This window comes from Blennius ocellaris (assembly GCF_963422515.1).
Source record: "Blennius ocellaris genome assembly, chromosome: 10".
NCBI lineage: Eukaryota > Metazoa > Chordata > Actinopteri > Blenniiformes > Blenniidae > Blennius > Blennius ocellaris.
Genome location: NC_137659.1, coordinates 11,860,263 through 11,880,081, shown reverse-complemented (window position 1 = coordinate 11,880,081; position 19,819 = coordinate 11,860,263). Strand labels below are relative to the sequence as shown.

The 19,819-nt window shown below is 40.1% G+C and overlaps 1 protein-coding gene across 1 annotated transcript; it reads right to left on the bottom strand.

Annotated features, from left to right (window-relative positions):
* Positions 1–431: 431 nt before the first annotated feature.
* On the bottom strand, positions 432–4,388 carry proca (protein C (inactivator of coagulation factors Va and VIIIa), a; the record flags this gene model as incomplete). The annotated part of the gene is made up of 8 exons (XM_080503029.1): positions 432–1,021; positions 1,151–1,268; positions 1,409–1,527; positions 1,901–2,041; positions 2,221–2,331; positions 3,232–3,256; positions 3,779–3,936; positions 4,319–4,388. The coding sequence occupies 8 exons, from the start codon at positions 4,386–4,388 to the stop codon at positions 432–434; spliced, it is 1,332 nt and encodes a 443-aa protein (XP_080359155.1).
* Positions 4,389–19,819: the final 15,431 nt, after the last annotated feature.

The following is a 19,819-nucleotide window of genomic DNA, read 5'->3' as shown; positions in this document are numbered from 1 at the left end:
TTTTTCTTAAAAAAAAAAAAAAAGGACTGAAGTGGCAGTTGAATGTCACGCATCAGGAGCTCGTACTGAAGACTCAATGGATGTGTTTCAGATTGATGCAGACTCCATCAATGTCGAACTCCACTTTGTCACGCTCAAAATGTAAAGCAAACCGGCATGCAGTGAAGCACAACAGTCAAAGTCTTGTATTTTGAACAATATTTAGATTTCAGTGGTGTACCTGTATCAGCCACAAACTCCTCCCAGTAGTCCCCATTCATCTTCAACAGTCAGCAGGTCTGACCTGATACACAGTGGTAGGAAGCTGTGTGTTGTAAAAAAAAAATCAAGTCGGGGCCTCTAGAGTAACTCAGTTTATTTAACAAAGTTACGTTTCTGCCACATTGAGGCCTTTGTCTGTGTTCAGACGTAAAAAGATCAGTGAGGATGCTTTAGATTCTTGGTGGTTCCGCTGAATGCTGTTCTTTGTCCCACTGCTCTCTGATTCTGCTGATCCAGTCGTTGTAGTTCGACACCTTGGTGTAGATGCCCAACTTGTCTTCTTTGCCGCAGCCGTCGCCCCAGGAAACCAGGCCGACCAAGAACCAGGTGTCTCTGTACAGACTGACCATCGGCCCGCCACTGTCCCCCTCGCAGGCGTCCGTTCTCTGACCGAGGATCCCGGCACAGACGACGTTATTGGATATGTTGTACGGATCCATCTGGCGGCTGCAGATGCTGTGGCTGACCAATGGGACTTTAATCACATTGAGTGCTGAACTGAACTGAGCACTGTTCAAGTCCTCTTTCCCCCAGCCGGACACCACAGTCATGGTGCCGTTAAGATGGAGCACCCGCTCAGCCATGTTGCGTGTTGGCAGGCAAACGGGGATGATGTAATCAGAGAGTGGCGCCGGGGTCTCCAGTCGCAGCAGGGCAATGTCGTTGTCAATGGTTTCACTGTTGTAGTTTGGGTGCTTGAAAGCTTTGATGACTTTCAGCGTCACTTCAGTGCCTTCATTTCTGAGACGCTCATAGTCACCTGAGGACACAGGTTTAAGGTTTTGTGATGTCTGACTGCTGTGTCCTATAACCACTTTATCAGACACACTCCGGTTTTGCTCTGATCAATTTTTTAAAAGTAGTTATTAGTGGAAGAAAAGAAACTTACCCAGTCGTACTCTGAATCTCAGGATGTTTTGGAGGCAGTGAGCAGCAGTAAGGATCCAGCTCTCATCAATGAGGACACCTCCACAGTGAAATTGCCCTCTGGCGTTAAGTAACAGTGCCTGTGCACAAGCACATGAAACCGGTATTTAGTTGTCAGGACACCTGTGGTTGCTGTGCAGTGGAGGGGCTCCCTTCATCATGAGGATGACGGTTTAATGTACTGGTAAAGTTACAGTCACACACAGGGAAGATTTCTGACCTGCCAGGGACTTTCCCCCTTCTTGCCCACTTCTCCTCCCACCATCCAGGGCAACAGGCCGTCCATTGGTTTAGTGTATGATGACCTGCCAATGAGTAGCTGACCGCAAGTTGAAGAGCCTGCAGAAAGAATACATTTACACAAAACTAAGTTTATTGCATTTAGAGCACATATTGTACATTTGAATCAATCCCGATAACATTGAATCATTTCAGTAGATTATTTTAGTCAAAATGTTGGATAAAGATTAACTGAGGGATGGTTTGATAAGCGTGGTCAGCCATTTTGACGTATAGAACGTGGATGGATGGCAGTGTATTGGTCATGTGAGCCCTTATGCAAACTCGGATAAGGGCAGTATGTGCTGGTGGGAATAAAAATCAAATTTCAATAAACAGAAAAGATAAGCTGCATCTTCAACCTGAGTATCTATGAGGTTTAATTGAATTATTCCAGCCACTTATTGTTGATGTCTCACTGAAGCAGACTCGCCTTTGGGAACACATTTCTTGTGATCATCTGCAAGTCTGTATCCACTCAGACAGTGGCAGGTTCTTGTCTGGCCGTCCTCCCTCTCTGTGCAGTCATGGTCACAGCCGCCATTATCCATGGAGCAGTTTGTGGCTGTCTGGGCTGAATAACAACAATGTTAAAGGTTTTGGTTAGGTTTCAGTGGATGTTGATCAGAAAGAGAGACAAAAACCTCAAAAAACAAAAACAGTGAAGCAGGAAATATTTGGATCAATGAGTTAGAAGAGAAGTGCATCCCATTCAAAGCCAAAATGTTCTCAGTGAGACACACAGAGACTCACGTTGTTCGCAGTATCTTCCCTCATATCCGGGCTCACAGCGGCAGGCGTAGTCCTGGTACAGGTCTACACAGGCCCCGTGAACACACATGTTGGACTGACACTGGTTTCCATCTGAAAAACAGCTGATTATTGAGTGTATTTTTCTCAGTGCTCTGCAGATACTGGACAGAACCGTAGTTTTCAAACAGTTTCATACGTTTGGAATATTTGTCTAAATTCAATGGTCAAACTTTAATACTGTAAAATTTTCTATCACAATATTGCAGATTTGAGCTCAGTTTTTGTTGTGAAACTTATTAAATGTACACTTGGTTGCTGGTCTGCACCAGAAATAAAGGTTGTTTGGTATTAGTTGTTTGAACGAATTAGTCTTTCCTTCATGAACAAACCTATAAAACAAAAGCAATGTAATATAATGTGTTAGAAAAATGACTTGCATGAAAGCACTCCACTAGAGAACTGCATAACCACATTAAATTCAACAGTTTGGATATAAACCTACACAGCTGAAATTGCTGAGCCATAATCCAAGTAGATTGCGATCGTTGACCCTGACACACTAATGTAATGCTGGTCTCAGAGATCCTGGCAAGATGATCACGGCAACGGCCTTGCAACGTACAGTATGTTTGCACTTTATTGAATCATAAAAAGAATCAAGCAATGGAGGACCAGTTGATAGTTTGAGGACTTTGTATCTTCGTATGCGGTTTTACCATGTCTCATGTTCATACTCAGCAGTGTGGAGAAGTAGCTGTGGTGAAACAATGTTTCATTTTCACTCCATTTCTCTATTTTATTTGATATAATGGATTGTTCCCCAGATTTCTCCTCACAGGAGGACAAAAATACTCAACAACTAACATAACTGCGACAAACTACATTGGTACCAATTATAATCATAAATACTGCCTTATGGTCTCTATTTTTACAGTAAGTGTTTTAGAATACGCTCTTTGTATGTAGACTATTCCAGAAGAACAAATATAAATGGGATGAAACTCATCTTACCTGTATACACTGTCCAGAACTCCAGCTGTAAAACACAAGTGAAAGAAAAAGTGAATCATACAATTGAAATAGACAATTCAGTAAAAGTGTTTGTTTTGGCTCATCAAGCAGTCTCTTTCACAGCTTAGCATGGTATTGTTATTTATTTAGTGCAAACACTGAATAATAGAAGTTTCACATGACTGCCAATAATTTAATGAGGCATCCAATATATTTTCAGATTTGTTTTCCTTGTTTCCACCAGATTTTAAGACTTGAATTCTTTCGACAATCAATCTGAATGGACATCAGCTGCTTTCGGTGAAACACCCAATAAAACATTTCATGCTGGTGCCTTCAAATATAGACATACGAACTGGGTACTTCACGAAATATTAAGACATAAAAATTACCGGAGCAGCAGTTATTTAAATGTATAGAACTTCAAAACCAGCTGCCATGAATTTAAAGTAAAATGCAATATTATGAACAACTAATGAAACAGAAGGCATTAATTTATATCTTTAATAATTTAACAACCAGTGTCACATAAAATGAAACGTCTTACTGTCGCCTCCCTGGTTTGGAAAATCTCTCTGGCCTCTTCAAATTCACACCTTTCCTCCACACACTCGCGCTCCATAGACGCAGGTTTCAGCTCCTCCAGAAAAGAGTTGGCCCGACGAGACCGAAGCAGCATATGAGCCTGCGGAGGGTCTGAGAAGACTGTATAGAGAGAAATTTATATATATATATATATATATATATATATATATATATATAGTAGAAATGCATACAAGTGTTATTGGTTTACAGATATTTATGAAGCAATAAAACGCTGGTAAGATATAATATCAGAGATTATCAAATATTTTACAACACAATCGTGTCATGACTATTTGCACTGTTGCTCTAGTTTATTTTAGATCAAATATCACCATGCCTGTGGCAGGTGACTGATACTTTTGACCCATGTGTGCTGTCTGACACAAAACAAAAACAGAAAGATTAGAATACAGATTAGAACACAGGCACACATGGACTAGCCCAACAACTAAACATTTTTTTACTGAGGAATGGGGCCTCAGGTTGGGCCAAACACACCCACCTGACATACTGATGACAGACGCCGACCACAGAATGACACCGGTGCACACGCAGAGGAGGAGGCGAGACATGACATCAAACCTGCAGCCAATCAGAACAACTATTTGTAATTACTCACAGTCTTCAATCATTCACACTCATTATTGACTTATGGTATTAGAGACTCACAGGATGAAGAGAGATGAAAAACTGAGTTCTGGAGGAGCTGGAGATGGCAGAGAGACAAAATCACAGCCACTTCACATTTTCTTAACATTGCTTTCCTTCAAAACCAAACACTCCTGTACTGATGAGTATTGGCTGAAAGACTAAATGCCTTCAAACAAAAGTAAAGCTGGAGACAAATCCTGCGAAACCCTCTACGACCTTTGACCTCTCAATCATGATATCATAGCCTGCAGAGACTAGAGTGAAGACAAAACTACACCCTAAGACATTAAAAAAAAAAAAAAAAAAAAAACAAGACACAGAGAACAGAGACAGAGGAGTGCGTCTGTACTTACGTTTAGAATTGAAGCCGTGGACGGAGACGAAGATGCTTTGCTCTGTTTCTGGTTTGTTAATAACTAACTACCAGTGTTTACTGAGAGTCCACAGTCTGCAGCTGGACACTGTCTGCTCGCACTGTCAATGTCAACACACACACACACACACACACACACACACACACACACACACACACACACACACACACACACACACACACACACACACACACACACACACACACACACACACACACACACACACACACACACAGCTCCCCTTCACCCTCCACCCACTCACCTTAGTTAGTGCCCAACCTCCACATTCCCAAATATACAAAATGTTCTTCGAAACATTTTACACAAGATGTCAGCAAGAGATACTTTACCACAGCACAGTAAGTAAGTAAGTAAATACAGTAAGTGAAATAAGGAAAAGATGATTTTACTCAGTACATTTGAATGTTTTATCATGGATGCAGAGGCGTGGGGATTCACTGTGACTGACGTCACTGTTTTGGTTATTTTAGGTACATTTTGGAGGATTATTCCATTTTTGCAGTTGAATAATAATTCTTCTTTCCAACATCCGCACTGAAATTAAACTAAAACAGTGGAAGGATTGCAAAAAATATGTAGAAATGTATTTGTTTATAGCAAATTTGGAGAAACGAGGAAGTGTGGTGGTTCTTCCCGATGCCTCAAAGAAGCCCTGGAGCTTTTCTTCTGGTGTTCAACAAAACACATGTCAAATTCATTGGTGACTTTGAATTTGCTTTGATGGATTTATTAATTAGTGGCATTCACTTTTTTAGGGCCCAAAATATTGAAGCCTACAAAGGTGTATTGATGGAATAAAGATGTTATTGAAGGAGCATGTCCTTTATCGGCGACTGAGGGAATGTTGACCCCAGTTTGGTGTGGCTGACGCACTGTTTGGTTCTCTGCATATCACTTGTTTCGCTGTGTGATTTTCAACAAATGACCATAAACCACTTCTTAGTGCCACTAACAATCCTTTAATGCAATCACAGTGCAATGCAACACATGGCCTTTCCAGTGCGCCCACAAACCTTTCATATGGCAGCCGTATTACAGAGTTGACAGCAGTCAAAACCTGTTTGCCCTTCCGAGTCAGCATTCATCTGCCTCCTTGATGAGAAACATTCCCTTACATACATCCAGCGCCGCCACATGGTCACATTTGGCTCCTACAGATGTGGTGACATGGATCAAATTGCAATTAGGTTAATATCAGAGTCATGGATACATTAAATAAGATAGAGCTTAAGTAGCCCCTGATTAGTGACTATCGTAAGGTTGTTGAATGTCTATGTAAAATCATGGACACTGGGAGGTGCTTATGGAAGGAAGTCTTCAACCCTCATTTCAGTGGACATTCTTTTTTTTTTTTTATCCAGTTTTCTAATACCCTACTTTGAATAAGCTACATTTCCTTATTCTCCAAATAGAACACCTCTGTAACATGGAAAAGCCACATCAGATAGTGATTGAACAGCTACCTCAGCTGGTCAACTAAAATAGTGCCTACATCAGAATTGGCTCAAGCACCCCTCAACGCCACTCAAAACAGAGTCATATCGAAGATGGGTGGATGATACCCTACATCCCTGGAAGTAACAGTCAAAACTCCCACCTTTAATGTGGATCATACACCTGCCTTTAGCCCGGTATTGAAAGCAGTGCAAGATTTATAGAACCACAAATAAACTTGGTGACTTGGTTTATCTGGTGACGTAACCAGCAGATCTGGTTATAAGAGTATCTTAAGAGCTTCATGAGTTCATGAGTACATGATGGCTACCTGGAAAATACAAATAACAATTTCTTTGTTTTAATATTTTCAATACATTTGAGTATATTTCATGTTTCCCTTCATGTGAATTTTATATTTCAAGCTGACATCATGAAAACAATTATTAAAGGATCAGATCTGCGCAGAGGATCTACTCAATATGTATGTGTGGAGATATTCACTCTACAGGGAAACAAAAAAAGGCAGTCCACCACAGTCTAGAATTCTTCATAAAAATTAAAGCTTGAATATTTACAGTGGTCCTCCCAACTTGGCATGATTGTGCTTTTTGTGAAAGCTTGAGTACACTAGTTTATGTATGTGTGTCAATCTGAACACATGGCCAGTTAAAGACATGCGCACCTGACTCAGGCAACACATGCAACATGTATTTCTTGTCAACAAACCAACTATTTGCCCGGGGGTTAATCTCATGTCACACTACACAGAAGAATGCAGTTCTTCTTTTCTCTGGTGAACACGGGCAGCATGAGCACGTTCAGGTGTGGAGCCTACAGGGTAACACCGATCGCTGACGGCTGTGGAAACCAGGGCATGTATTAAGGTTAACTATTCATCTGATTCATTGTCCTTTGTGCTTTGGTCCTGTACTCTCAGCTCAAATTACATTGTTGTCCTCTATCTTTTTGATTTTTTTAGAATAAAAGTTGGCCCCTGGACATAAAGGAGTCCTCTCTGGTTCCGTTGGTGACCCAGAGACAGAGTGACTGGAAAACAGCCTGGAGGCATGCGACCAGCCCCACATGCCTTTCTGAATTAGGCACAAATGTGACTCTGAATACGCGTTTCCTTTATGTTGCACAAGACGCTTGACTTTTTTTTTTTGTACGTTTTCTGCTGAGCCAGAGAAGGCCCAAGGAGTAATGACATCTATGAGGAAGATGCCATGTTGTGTCTTTGAATGAAATAGACACAATTTATGTATGATGGGAAAAAGATGTACGATAAAGGACTTTTCTAACTTGTTCACATACTGAAATGATACACTATTGTGACGTACACAAAGGTGCATAACATACAGTATGTATTTGAACAAAAAGTGTTGCTCTCCATCAATAAGAATCATATCTGAATTATTCTCTAATTACAGAACCTAAACTAATCAGAACGTAAATATTTTCTCTTGAATATCACTTACCAAAGCTTGTGCATACTGTAGTTGCATAGTTGACCTGTGGTATCACCACCTATGGAAGTGCTGCTCTGCTAGGAACATCTCTTATGGAAAACAATATCAGAAGTCTTTTTTTTTTTTTTTTTTAAACCAAACTGAGCTCTTGCAAAATGTTCAAAATGAAATTGAAAAAAAAAAAAACCTGAGAGAATATGGAAGAGATATGGATTGAGAATGGGAGTGGGAATAATATACTAACGTGATACAATAAAGAGGGTGGGGTGTGATGAAGTGATAAACAGAGAAGCATCTCTTCTTTCTTCTCTCAGTATGTTTTGCTGTTTCATGCTGAAGGAGGTCACATCACAGGAAAAGGACTGGTGAGACAATGATGGCCCGCCTCCCACCTTGCCCCTCCTCTCAATGTCTTCAGCCTTTGTCCTTGGGACTTCCAGTCAAGACAGAACCTGAAAGAAGTTTTGTTTTGGGCGAGGCCTATAAATGCATCAATGGCTACTCAAGCCAGCTTACTAACCACCAAAATGCTTTTCCTGAAGATGCTGTGCGGTGGGGACAGAGCGGTGAGTTCTTCTCTACAAGCGCCTCAAAGGATTTAATTTTCAAGCCTATTGGAATATCATGAATAAGGTCTTTTTAAATGTTTGAGTAACTCTTGAAAAACAATATAATACAAAAAAAGAAAAAAAAAAGGTTTAAACTTGAACCTGAATTTAATCTATTTTATCTTTTGAAACCTGTCTTCACTTGTTGATGATAATAATATGTTAGGATGTACTGAAAGACCTATTCAGGCAAGGCAGACATGTTAATTGTGTATTTGATGCTGTCATTTAATAACTGGAACAACATTAAAGTGAATTGACTCCACAGGTTGGTAAATCAAGGGAAAAGAAGGGACTGTTGCTTTTATTTGACCCTATCTTTCTTCTCCTCCTCCAGATGTTGTTGAGGTTGCTGGGAGTCTTCATCCTGTCCTCATCCATGCTAACACCAGTCATCAGTGAAGACAGCGAAGACTCCACTGTTTATCCTGATGCCCACACCCTGCCCAGTTGGTACGGAGATAATAGTGAAGACTCCAGCATTGATCCAGACTCTCAGAAGCTGCTTAGGCTGCACAGTTCAGTTAGCGAGGAATACATCATTGACCCTAACACACACTTTAATTCTTCTGAGTTCCCATATAGTTCATTTGAAGAGTCAGGGCCACAGGAAGCCCGTGGTAACATGGTGGACATGTGGCTCCCCAATGAAAACATGACTCATGATGCATACAAACTTCGGACGCATGGAAGTGACGAGATGCCCCCTGAGCCTCCTGTGGGTGTCTGCGACATACTGCTGAATGCACCAAATCCACCTCCCGCAGCCCAGGTCCCACTTCCCTGCATCTGCAAATACTGTAAAGGAACTGTGGGGCCAAAAGGAGACCTTGGAGACAGAGGCCTTCCAGGTATGTAGATCACTCTTGAAAATGCTATAAAATTACAGAAACAGTGAGCTTTAGTTTTGCAAAAACGATTAGTAAAAATGTATAATTATGTTAAATATGTTCTCAGATTATTGTTGATGTTCACTGATTGTTTTTCCGAGGATAATGTTAACAAATGGGGAACTTTGTCACCAACCTCTTTAAGACCTCTCTGCTGAAACAACACATGACTTGAAGAAGAAAAACATGAGAGTAAATCTTAATTTACAAAAACAAGATTTATGTTCGGAATACTTATCTGTACATGGAGAACAATAAAATGTATGAGTCTTAAAAGCAGAGTGATATCTCTGCCTTTGGTCTGATAACCTTAACATGGTAAAGACAGTAAAGTGTACTGAGAGTGTTTTAGAGTACAGGGATTAAGGTTTGAACTAGTTTGATGATGCTGACTAATTTTGTATTGCTCATGTGGTGCTAATGTTTGATTAGGTTCACCTGGCAGCCTCGGGAGAAGAGGACTGCAAGGGTTTAAAGGCAATCTAGGCTTCACAGGGGTTCAGGGGACTAAAGGTGAGTCACACAGCAAGAACTCCTTTTCACCATACAGCTATGAATAACAAATAGCTCCAATGAGGACACGTACAGTTGCAGAAATGCTTAAACACAGACACCTCAGTCAATGTCTCATCGCAATGTTTTTTGTGGGGATCTCCTCAGAGATCAAACGGATTGGGTTTTGTCATGACAAAGCAATGAAGGGTCCCCTTCGTAGTGATGGAATCAGATCAGATGTATACGGAAGCTCAGACTTTGCAACAGTGGCTTCCTGCCTTTCCTAAATGTGTGTCCAAGTGAGACTTGCACACCTGTGCTTGTAAATAAGCTCGACAAAACATTGTTGTGTATCTCCATTTGAATCATGTGCTTTAAATTTCAATTTCTTCTTCATGGTTTCAGGTCAGAAGGGAGACGACGGGGAGAAAGGAGAGACCGGCGTGCCTGGTTTCATGGGATCCAAGGGAGAGCGAGGATTGAAAGGTCAGAACAAATGCAGTCTCGAACTGTCCAGCCAGAGCTGATATAAACACGTCTTCAGATTAAAAAATGGAAATTGAAATAATTTAAATATTCTTGACGTGTGTTTCCAGGAGAGAAAGGTGATCAAGGATCAATTGGGGTCCCAGGTACGCCGGGCCCACAGGGAGAAACTGGCATATGTCCTGCCTTCTGTGAGAGTATCCCAGGTGCACCAGGCCCACAGGGCGCACCGGGACCAGCTGGAGGCCGAGGCCTGCCAGGAGTGAAGGGACTTATGGGATCCAACGGTGTGAAGGGTGCTATGGGTGACCTAGGTAGAACTGGTGACCCCGGTATGAATGGTGAGAAAGGTGATCAAGGTGAGCCGGGTGACTGTGACTGCGTGGATGGAACGAACGGTACTGATGGACAACCAGGAATGAAGGGGGATAAAGGGGATAAAGGTGACGCTGGTGTTCAGGGTGTACAGGGCAACACTGGAGTAAAGGGGGATAGGGGTGACATGGGTTTCATGGGACCGCCTGGTCCATGCATGACACCCATCAGGTCTGCATTCAGTGCAAGTCTCAACGAGTCATTTCCGAGGAAAGATTGGCCCATTGCTTTCCACAGAGTCCTCACAAACATGCAGGGACACTTCAACCCGTCAATGGGCATGTACACGGCCCCGGCCAATGGCACCTACGTCTTGTCTTTCCACGTCGCTGTTGCTCAAAAGCCACTAAAAATTGGGATTTTCCTAAACTTTCAGCCTGTATTAAAGAAAACAGAACTGCAGTATCCAACTACAATCAGCCAAAGCGTTGTCCTCCACCTCAGCAAGAGAGACCGGGTGTGGCTACAGGTGAAAGACAATCAGACCAACGGCTTGTACAGCAGTGGTGAAAGCACCAGTACGTTTTCAGGATATCTTCTCTACCCTGACTCTTGTGAATTACCGCTTGGCCGAGATTTTGGAAACCAGAATCAATCTATGAGCAGAGGATACACCTGGAATGGTACCCAAACCACCACGATGATGCCTCCACCAAATTAGTGTCTTGTTATCATATCACAGGCACCTAATCAGATTCTCTCTTTGTACAGACGCCACACAGAGGAGGGGTAATGCAGACATGCAGCACAGGCTTGCTCCACTAGTACTGTATATTTTCACACTTCTATGAGTCCTGGGTAAAACCAGTCATCTGCCCCTAAAACAGATGTAATAAGGAAGAGATGGAGAACCCCTTTATACAAATCTGGCACCTTGGTAACAAGTTCTGTCCGGGTCAGTGACACCTGGCTCTGGTTGGAGGTGGGAGGTGTAAAAATGGATGCACATGTTGTGAATACACTCAAAAAATACAAAATAAACATTTTAATGTTGTGTTTAAGGCTTAATTTAACGACTACATCAGGTTTATTGTTGATTAAGTATCTCTTCCCATTTTAAGCATGAAAACTGCTTGCCTTTAATTTTATGGATACGTTCTCACTCATGATACTTGTTTCATGTGTTAACGTTCGTTCTGATTGTGCACTTACATCTACAGCTGATCATTGAGCTTTTTATCCAGCTGTCGAGATTCAGGTTCATACCCAAAGTGGATTTATCTCTAATTCTTCACATTAATTTGTTGAAGCTGTGTTTAAAGTCAGAAATAGATTACGATTTTAAATTATTAAAGCTGCATGACAAAAAAAAGTTTTTAATAAAGTGAAGCCATTACAGATATCCAAATTATAAGTGTAATACTATATTTTTTTAATCATTTAATTCACACAAAAATAATGCAGTTTGATGAAAAACCAAATTGGGAAAAGAGCGGAATACATTACCTTCAAAGACATGTTTTTGTTCCTTTTCAAATGCACTAGCTTGTTTGAATCAAGAAAACCTTTTACAATAGTGAACTATTTCACAGTGTTTTAGGGCTACAAACTGGTTCATCTGGCTCATTAATTGCATATGTCAGGTGTCTTTGAGTTTCGCACCACTGCAATGCTTTAGGGCAGTTTCCAGCACAATATTCATGAGTTTGAACAATAGTGACAAGTAAAATGGTATCATCACTTGAATATAGAAGCATTAACAAACAGATCATCATTAAACTCTTTGGTGTTTGTTCTTTTATTTAATACATAAGTACCAAAAAATATTGATGATTGAATTGTTGCTGATCAAATTTTCTGCCAATACTCTAATAAAAGAATTGTGCAGGTCTACTGTTGAAGCTGCTGGAGTTAAACAAAGCTTGACTTACATATACAATTGGAAATACAGAGAGAGCATATGACTGTGATTATGCTATTTGTCAGAAAAGGTAAGGGATTGTCAGATTTGTTTTGTTGGGTTTTTTTTTTTTGTTTGTTTGTTTTTTTGCTTGATAGATAATTTCCTCACAGATTTCGGGGCTCTAAATGAGCAGCTGCAGGGAAGAGCACTGACAACGACACCTCCAGGTGTACCTCCTCGGTTTATCACCAGCGTCACAGGCAAATGCTAATCATGTTGTTGGTTTGAGTGAAATCAGACCAGAGTCTTCATACTGGGAGATGAAAGTGCTAACATTGCATACTGTAAATAAAAAGATAAACAGCTAAGGAAATATACTGTGAAGGAAATGAAGTGTGGATAAAGAAATGATGAACTGAAAAAACAATTATGAAGAAAGGGCAGAATTATAGAAATATAAATGTTATTTCTTGTTACAAAGTGTATGTCTTGTTTCTGAAATAAAGTTGTTGTTTTTTAAAATGAGTCTTACTCATATTTCTTCAATAAATATTGACAGCATTCAAGACAATAAAAGACACCACACAATGTGCAAGTTCAATAAAGGGGCTAATGATATTTAATGATATCAAATATTACTTCACAACTAACCTCATTATATGTACATCACCATTTAGAATTGATCAAATGTCTTGAAAACATTTTAACTCTATGTTTGGTTCGTAAAAACACAGGAATAAGATACATTTATTCAAATTTCAGCAACAGTGTTTCCAACTGTTGGCCCATATTATTTAAAGTTTCATACTTTTAACTATAGGACATTAATTTTAAACTGCAGCTCATTTCAAAGTGAGGTTTTCATATAGTCGATAAAAGAAAAGGTTTCGTCCCTTGAGTATAATTACGATTTTGGGGTAACGATTTCTGATGACGAGTGGGATGAGGTTTGGCAGAGTTCCTCAGGCTGAATTCTATTGTAGTGTATTTAAAGAAATTGATATTATTTTCAAAAAGCAACTATCCCTAGAACCGATTTCCTGTATTTTGGGTGTCACTGTCTTTTGCTCATAAAGCTCTAATAATCTCTCATTACAGTTTGTTCGAGGGCGGGTCACCAACCCTACTATTCCATTTAACTTTTCCATTTATAATTTCCATAAAGAATAGGACGGTTTTCAGATATACAACATTAAGAACAAGTAAACTATCAATACAAAGTCTGTATACTAGCTTAAATTCAAATGCATGTGCAAGTTGTATTCCTAAATATCTTTTTCAATACTTCAGTATGCAAAACAGGTCTACATAAAGAAAATAAAATAAAATACATGAGCAAGTACACATTGTATTCTTAAATCATTTTAAACATTTTGAGTATTTAACAATTAAGTGCAAATAGTTCAACAGTGACGTATTGTTTACGACTGTTAACGAGCATCTTCCTCTAACTAAATAATTTAACTCACGTTGAATGAAGACTTGGTTGACTTTCACTGTCGGTACTTGTTGAACAATTATCTTATATCTCTTGTAACACCGTATTAGGAGTGTCGATATAACCGAACATATTATGCATGATGACTAAACCAAGAGCAATGTAATAAACTCATGAATGTTTAAAAAAAAATCCAGGACCATCCCAGGCGATTGTAACCGTGTCTCATGAAACAGGCCAGAATAACCACGGGAACATTTAAAGTAGGGACAATTAGTGGATTCTATTAGACATGAGAATGTAAACACAGGCAGGAGAGAGGCTGAGAATGTAAACACGGACAGGTAAGAGGCCCCCTGCAGCTGGAAGAAACCACCATTAATGTCATACGGTAAGCGAGATGGACGGGGTGGGGCCTCTTCGGATACGTTGGTAGGAAACAAGGTTATTTCCAAGTTGTCAAAACAAACAGCGTTGGAAACACCCCGCTAGATGACGAATCGATGGAGGAGGGCTCTCAGATGTGTATTTAGGAGCTAACTCGAATGCATAGTCTTTGTGTCCCACTGGTCGACCCGGGTTTTAGCAATAAAACACTGTTTCCATCCAGATCTTGTCTCCCAGCCTGTTTTTGCTTTTGTAGACTAGCTGAGTTCCAGTATCGTTAGAGAATTATTGACATATGCTCGTGGAAGATTTCTGACGTCGCACTTGGCCCTGGACTGCAATCCATCAAAAATCCATGACCTACTGACAGTTGAACTAATGTGTCACAGCAACATTACAATATCAGACCATTTGAAAGACAAATCTCAAGTAACCAGTGCATTGTGTCAGTACTTTTAAAGCAAATTAATGGAAAGTATTGTGTCAGTACTTTGCACAACACCTGTCCTAATATATTTGTATGTCTGACATCCAAAATTAACACACAGGGATAGAATAACATTACGTGTCACGGAATACTGGAAAAAAAGAAGAATGACCGAAAACCTTTTGTTCTTTATTTGAAAGGGAGATTAAGAAATGAGGGTGGAGTGTGATAAGAGTGATAAACCGAGAAGCATCTTTTCTTTCTGTCTTCGGTATATTTTGGCTTTGTCATGGTGAGTTAAGAAGGCCAAGTTCTTCCTCAGTTTGAGAATAAAGACACACCTTCTTCTCCTCCTCTGACCATCCTACACCTTTGTCTGTGGGCCCAGTGGGTAAGGCAGAAGCTGAAAGGAGTTTTGTTTTGGGAGAAACCTATAAATGCATCAAAGAAGTTTCGATCCGGGTCATTCGAGAAAGGCTTTTCCACATATGCAGCTCAGACAGAGCGGTGAGTTTTCCTCTTGATTTCATGTTTTTGAAATGTTCCGCTTCAATAGTTTTCTCTTGTCTCTGTATGGTTCTCATCTGTTACGGGGTGAAATACACAAGAATAAAATGCAATGCTATTTCAGTATTTACTACTTGATGTGTTTGTTTTAGATATTGTTCTTATTTTACGGAGTTAGAGTTTTCTCTTCTTCATCCTCCTGTAGATGCTGACAATGCTGCTGAGGCTCCTCATACTTTCTTCTCTCTGCTCACTTGGGCTGCTGACAACCACCAACAAACAACAGTATAGTGAAGAGGGCTCTACCTATGACTTCAGACGCTCCATGGACTATGGCTCAAGTGAGGAGGGCTCATCTGGGTCAGGGGAGGAAATGCCTCCCTGGCCGGTGATCGGTCCGCCTGACCCTTTGGGGAGGTCTCCCTATGGGCCCGGTGGAAACATGACTCACGAGTTCCAGCCCACCAAACCAATCTTGGATCCTCAGTACTGCAACATGCTGATGAATTCACCAGCACCACCACCTGCAAGTCAGATCCCTTTCTTCTGCATCTGTTCGTACTGTAAAGGAACTCAAGGGGCAAAAGGAGCCCATGGAGATCGAGGCCTTCCAGGCATGTAAACCATTTCTATCAAACGTACAGCAACACCGTTTTTAATGCTACATTAAAAATGTGGGATTTCTGACACTAAAAGAATGAAGTGAAGACTAAACAACACTAGTTGAAACAAAGATATGTTCCTCTAAGTTACTCTGTTGTCCAACGTACACGCATTGTTTATACAAGATGAAATAAACATATGTGTAAAAAATAACCCATAAGATTTATCATAAAACTCTTTTTGTCAAGTAAATCAATCAAAGCTTTTGCTCTGAAAAGCATGAAGCATGAAAGTGTAAAGGACATTTGAAATGGTGTATTGCTATTTATTGGTATCCAACTGACTTCAACTGACATAGAATGAAACCAGAAGGTGAAACTGTTCTGAGATTTCTGTGTTGTCAGTATCAATTCAGTTTTTCATGAACAAAATACTTTCTTTTCAGAGGAACCCATAGACCCTGAGATTTAATGACACAATGATTATCATTTGAGATTTGTTTTACAGTTACTATAACTATTATTCAGGTGTCTCTGGAAGCCCTGGTCCAAGAGGAATGGTGGGGTTCAAAGGTCAACGAGGATTCATGGGTCCTCAAGGCATGAAAGGTGAGTTATGATGTCAAATTGTGTGTCTGAGTAATATTAAACATTACTACAGAACATTCAGTGTCATGTAATGTTTAGTGTCCAGCATGAAGCAGTTTTATACTGTTAGAGACAATGCAAATGTCCCTGTTATAGCTATGATATATTCCAAGTATATTTTGCTTTCTATGGCTACATTTTAAGTGTCCACCCAACAGACAACAATCAAAAATGGATTTTTATACACTAACCAGTTTTAAATTATTCAAAATTGTTTGAACACTCTGTTGCCATCTCAAAAAAATACTGAAAGCAAAAGACAATTGACTTTGCTTTGGAATAAAACACTTCATTTCAGGTTGATGCAGGTAACGGCTGTTTTATTTTAATAAATATTTTTGATCTTTTCATTTCTTTCGATTATTTCAGGTCAAAAGGGAGACCAGGGGGCAAAAGGGCAAATCGGCAAAAATGGTCCCGCTGGCCAAAAGGGCATGGGAGGATTAAAAGGTCTGTAATGATTTTATATTGAAGATCACTCTATTCGCCAGAATGTGTACAATTCATGCTTTAATGAATACACTCACAATACATTAGACAATACACCGGCTGAGATAGTATTGCCTGTACTTATTTTACAAGAAAAAAATTTTTTTTAACAGTTGAGAGAAGCATAAAATATCATCAATCCAAAATCACAAAGGTCATGATTGGAGTATACTCAATATGCTGATATAGAGCTCTCGGTATTTGGTTTGTCCCCCGCTGATATCACGTAAAGCGACACCACTCCTTTACAAAGTGTTGATTCATTAAGGTTGCGTTCACACTTTTCTCCAAGGGCTCATTCTAGATGTGCAGTGATAAACACGCTATGAAATCTAAGCACCCAGTATAAAATGGCATATTCTCAAATCTCTCTCCAAAGCATTTTTTTCTTTCTTTTTCAAGGTTTATTGTCCCCTGTCAATGGACTGACCATGTAGCGTTCATGTACTGTATTGTGAGAGTTGTTTGTCAGTGCCACACCTGTCTGGTTGGAGGATTAAGTTAGTTTTCTTTTTTTTGGAGGGGGGGGGGGCACATTCTTCATTACCTTATTTAAAAAAGGTTTCAATGCTTCAACATGGAGGAAAACTTTCAAATGATTTAAATTCTTACATTTAACATGCTACATTTAAAGTTTTGTACAATCACATTCGGCTTGAATAGAAATAGTTCTCAGCTAATAAGTAACAAGCACAATGACCTAAGGTGTACACACAAATGTCAAAGTTGCTCATTAATCATCATTAATAATAATTCCTTTTCTTGCTTTGCGATCAGTTTGATTCACATTGCAACTAATTAAAACATTTCTGATGTGTGTTTCCAGGAGAAAAAGGTGATGAAGGATCAATGGGGGTCCCAGGTGCGCTGGGACCTCAAGGAGAAATTGGAATATGTCCTGCCTCCTGTCGGAGTGTCCCAGGTGCACCGGGCCCACAGGGCGCACCTGGACCAGCTGGAGGCCGAGGCCTGCCTGGAGTGACAGGACTTGTTGGATCCAAGGGTATGAAGGGGGCCAAGGGTGACTTAGGTATAACTGGTGACCCCGGTATGAATGGTGGGAAAGGTGATCAAGGTGAGCAGGGTGTGTGTGAGTGCATGGATGGAACAAACGGCACAGATGGACAACCTGGAGTGAAGGGAAATAAAGGGGACAAAGGGGACACTGGTGTTCAGGGTGTAGAAGGTATCATGGGGATACAAGGAATCAAGGGTGACATGGGCTTCATGGGAGTTCCTGGTCCATGTTCCCCGGCCATCCGCTCTGCATTCAGTGCAAGTCTCAACGAGTCCTTTCCCAGGAAAGATTGGCCCATTGCGTTCCACAATGCCCTTACAAATGAGCAGGGACACTTCAGCCCGTCAATGGGCAAGTACACGGCCCCGGTCACTGGCACCTACGTCTTCTCTTTCCACCTCGCTGTCGCTGTAAAGCCGCTAAAAATTGGGCTTTTCCTAAACTTTCAGCCCGTTTTCAAAATAACAGAAGTACACAATCCAACTACAACCAGCCAGGAGGTTGTCCTCCACCTCAACATATGGGACCAGGTGTGGTTACAGGTGAAAGACAATCTCACCAACGGCTTGTACAGCGGCGGTGAAAGCACCAGTACGTTTTCAGGATTTCTTCTTTACCCTGACTCCTGTGAATTACCGCTTGGCCGAGACTTTCTAAACCTGAATGGGTCTATGAGTGGAGAATACACCTGGGCTGGTACCAAAACCACCACGATGATGCCTCCACCAAATTAGTGGTCTTGTCATCATATCACAGACACCTAATCAGATTCTCTCTGTGACTCTTACCACGTTTAAAAGGAGGGGTCTTTTAGAGATGCAGGATTTGTCCTTTTGTTTTGCACAGTTGACATTGAGAGGTTCTTCTGCTAAAATAAAAAGAAGTACCAAAAATATAGTTTAAAACCAAAAATGAACCACTTTTGTCCAGATCGAAATATCTTAACAACTCATTTAATCTCACTGATGTTTGGAATGTCATGAGTCTTGCACTACTGGCAGTTAGTTTGGAATGATATGTCTTCGACAAATGGCCATCAAATATTGAATTAAATTTTCTTTCAGTTTTGACATGGAATGAAAGAGAAGATATTGATAAACTAAAAAAGAAATTGAAAGAAAATAAAAGAAAGCTACCGATTCATGTTTGACCAGTACATGGCCTTCACAAATACCTGGGACATCTTTAATGCAGTTTGTATTAACAAAACTGACATTTCCTAGAATTAAAAGAAAACTATTTCTTGAGGAGTTATTTGAGCTTGGTAAGTGGTAATAATGGAGAAAGCAGTAAAGGGGAATACAGAATTACAATCAAAATATGTAATAAAAACTCTAAAATAGCTGCCACTGATTGTCCGATAGATCTGCGCTGATTGTAAAGGCTTTTAAAGTATTTTTCATTCATACACATATACAACCTTGATATTTGCTTTCTGCAGCCTAGTTCTCGAAATTATTAGCAAGCGATTTTAAAAAAGGTAATGAAGTACGACAAAATATGACGTCCGCGCATTCAATAGAAAAAATGCATTCAGTGCCCAAAGATTTTAAAAGATCATCACCAAGAAGTAGATTAAAATCAGGACAAAACATCAGAATGGATAGTGGTTGTGAAGGCTTGAGCAGATGAAAAGAACAATAAATAAGGGAGTAGAAATAATGCAGTGGAAAAAAAAGAAGGAATGAATGAATGGATCATGGAGTGTTTGAAATTAAATTTGTCTTCTCCCTGGGATCAAGCTTTCGCTATAGTATTTTTTTAATAATCTAAATTATTTGCTGCTTATATAGTCAATGAGTATAACTGTATTTCAAGTAAGGATATTGTTAAAATCA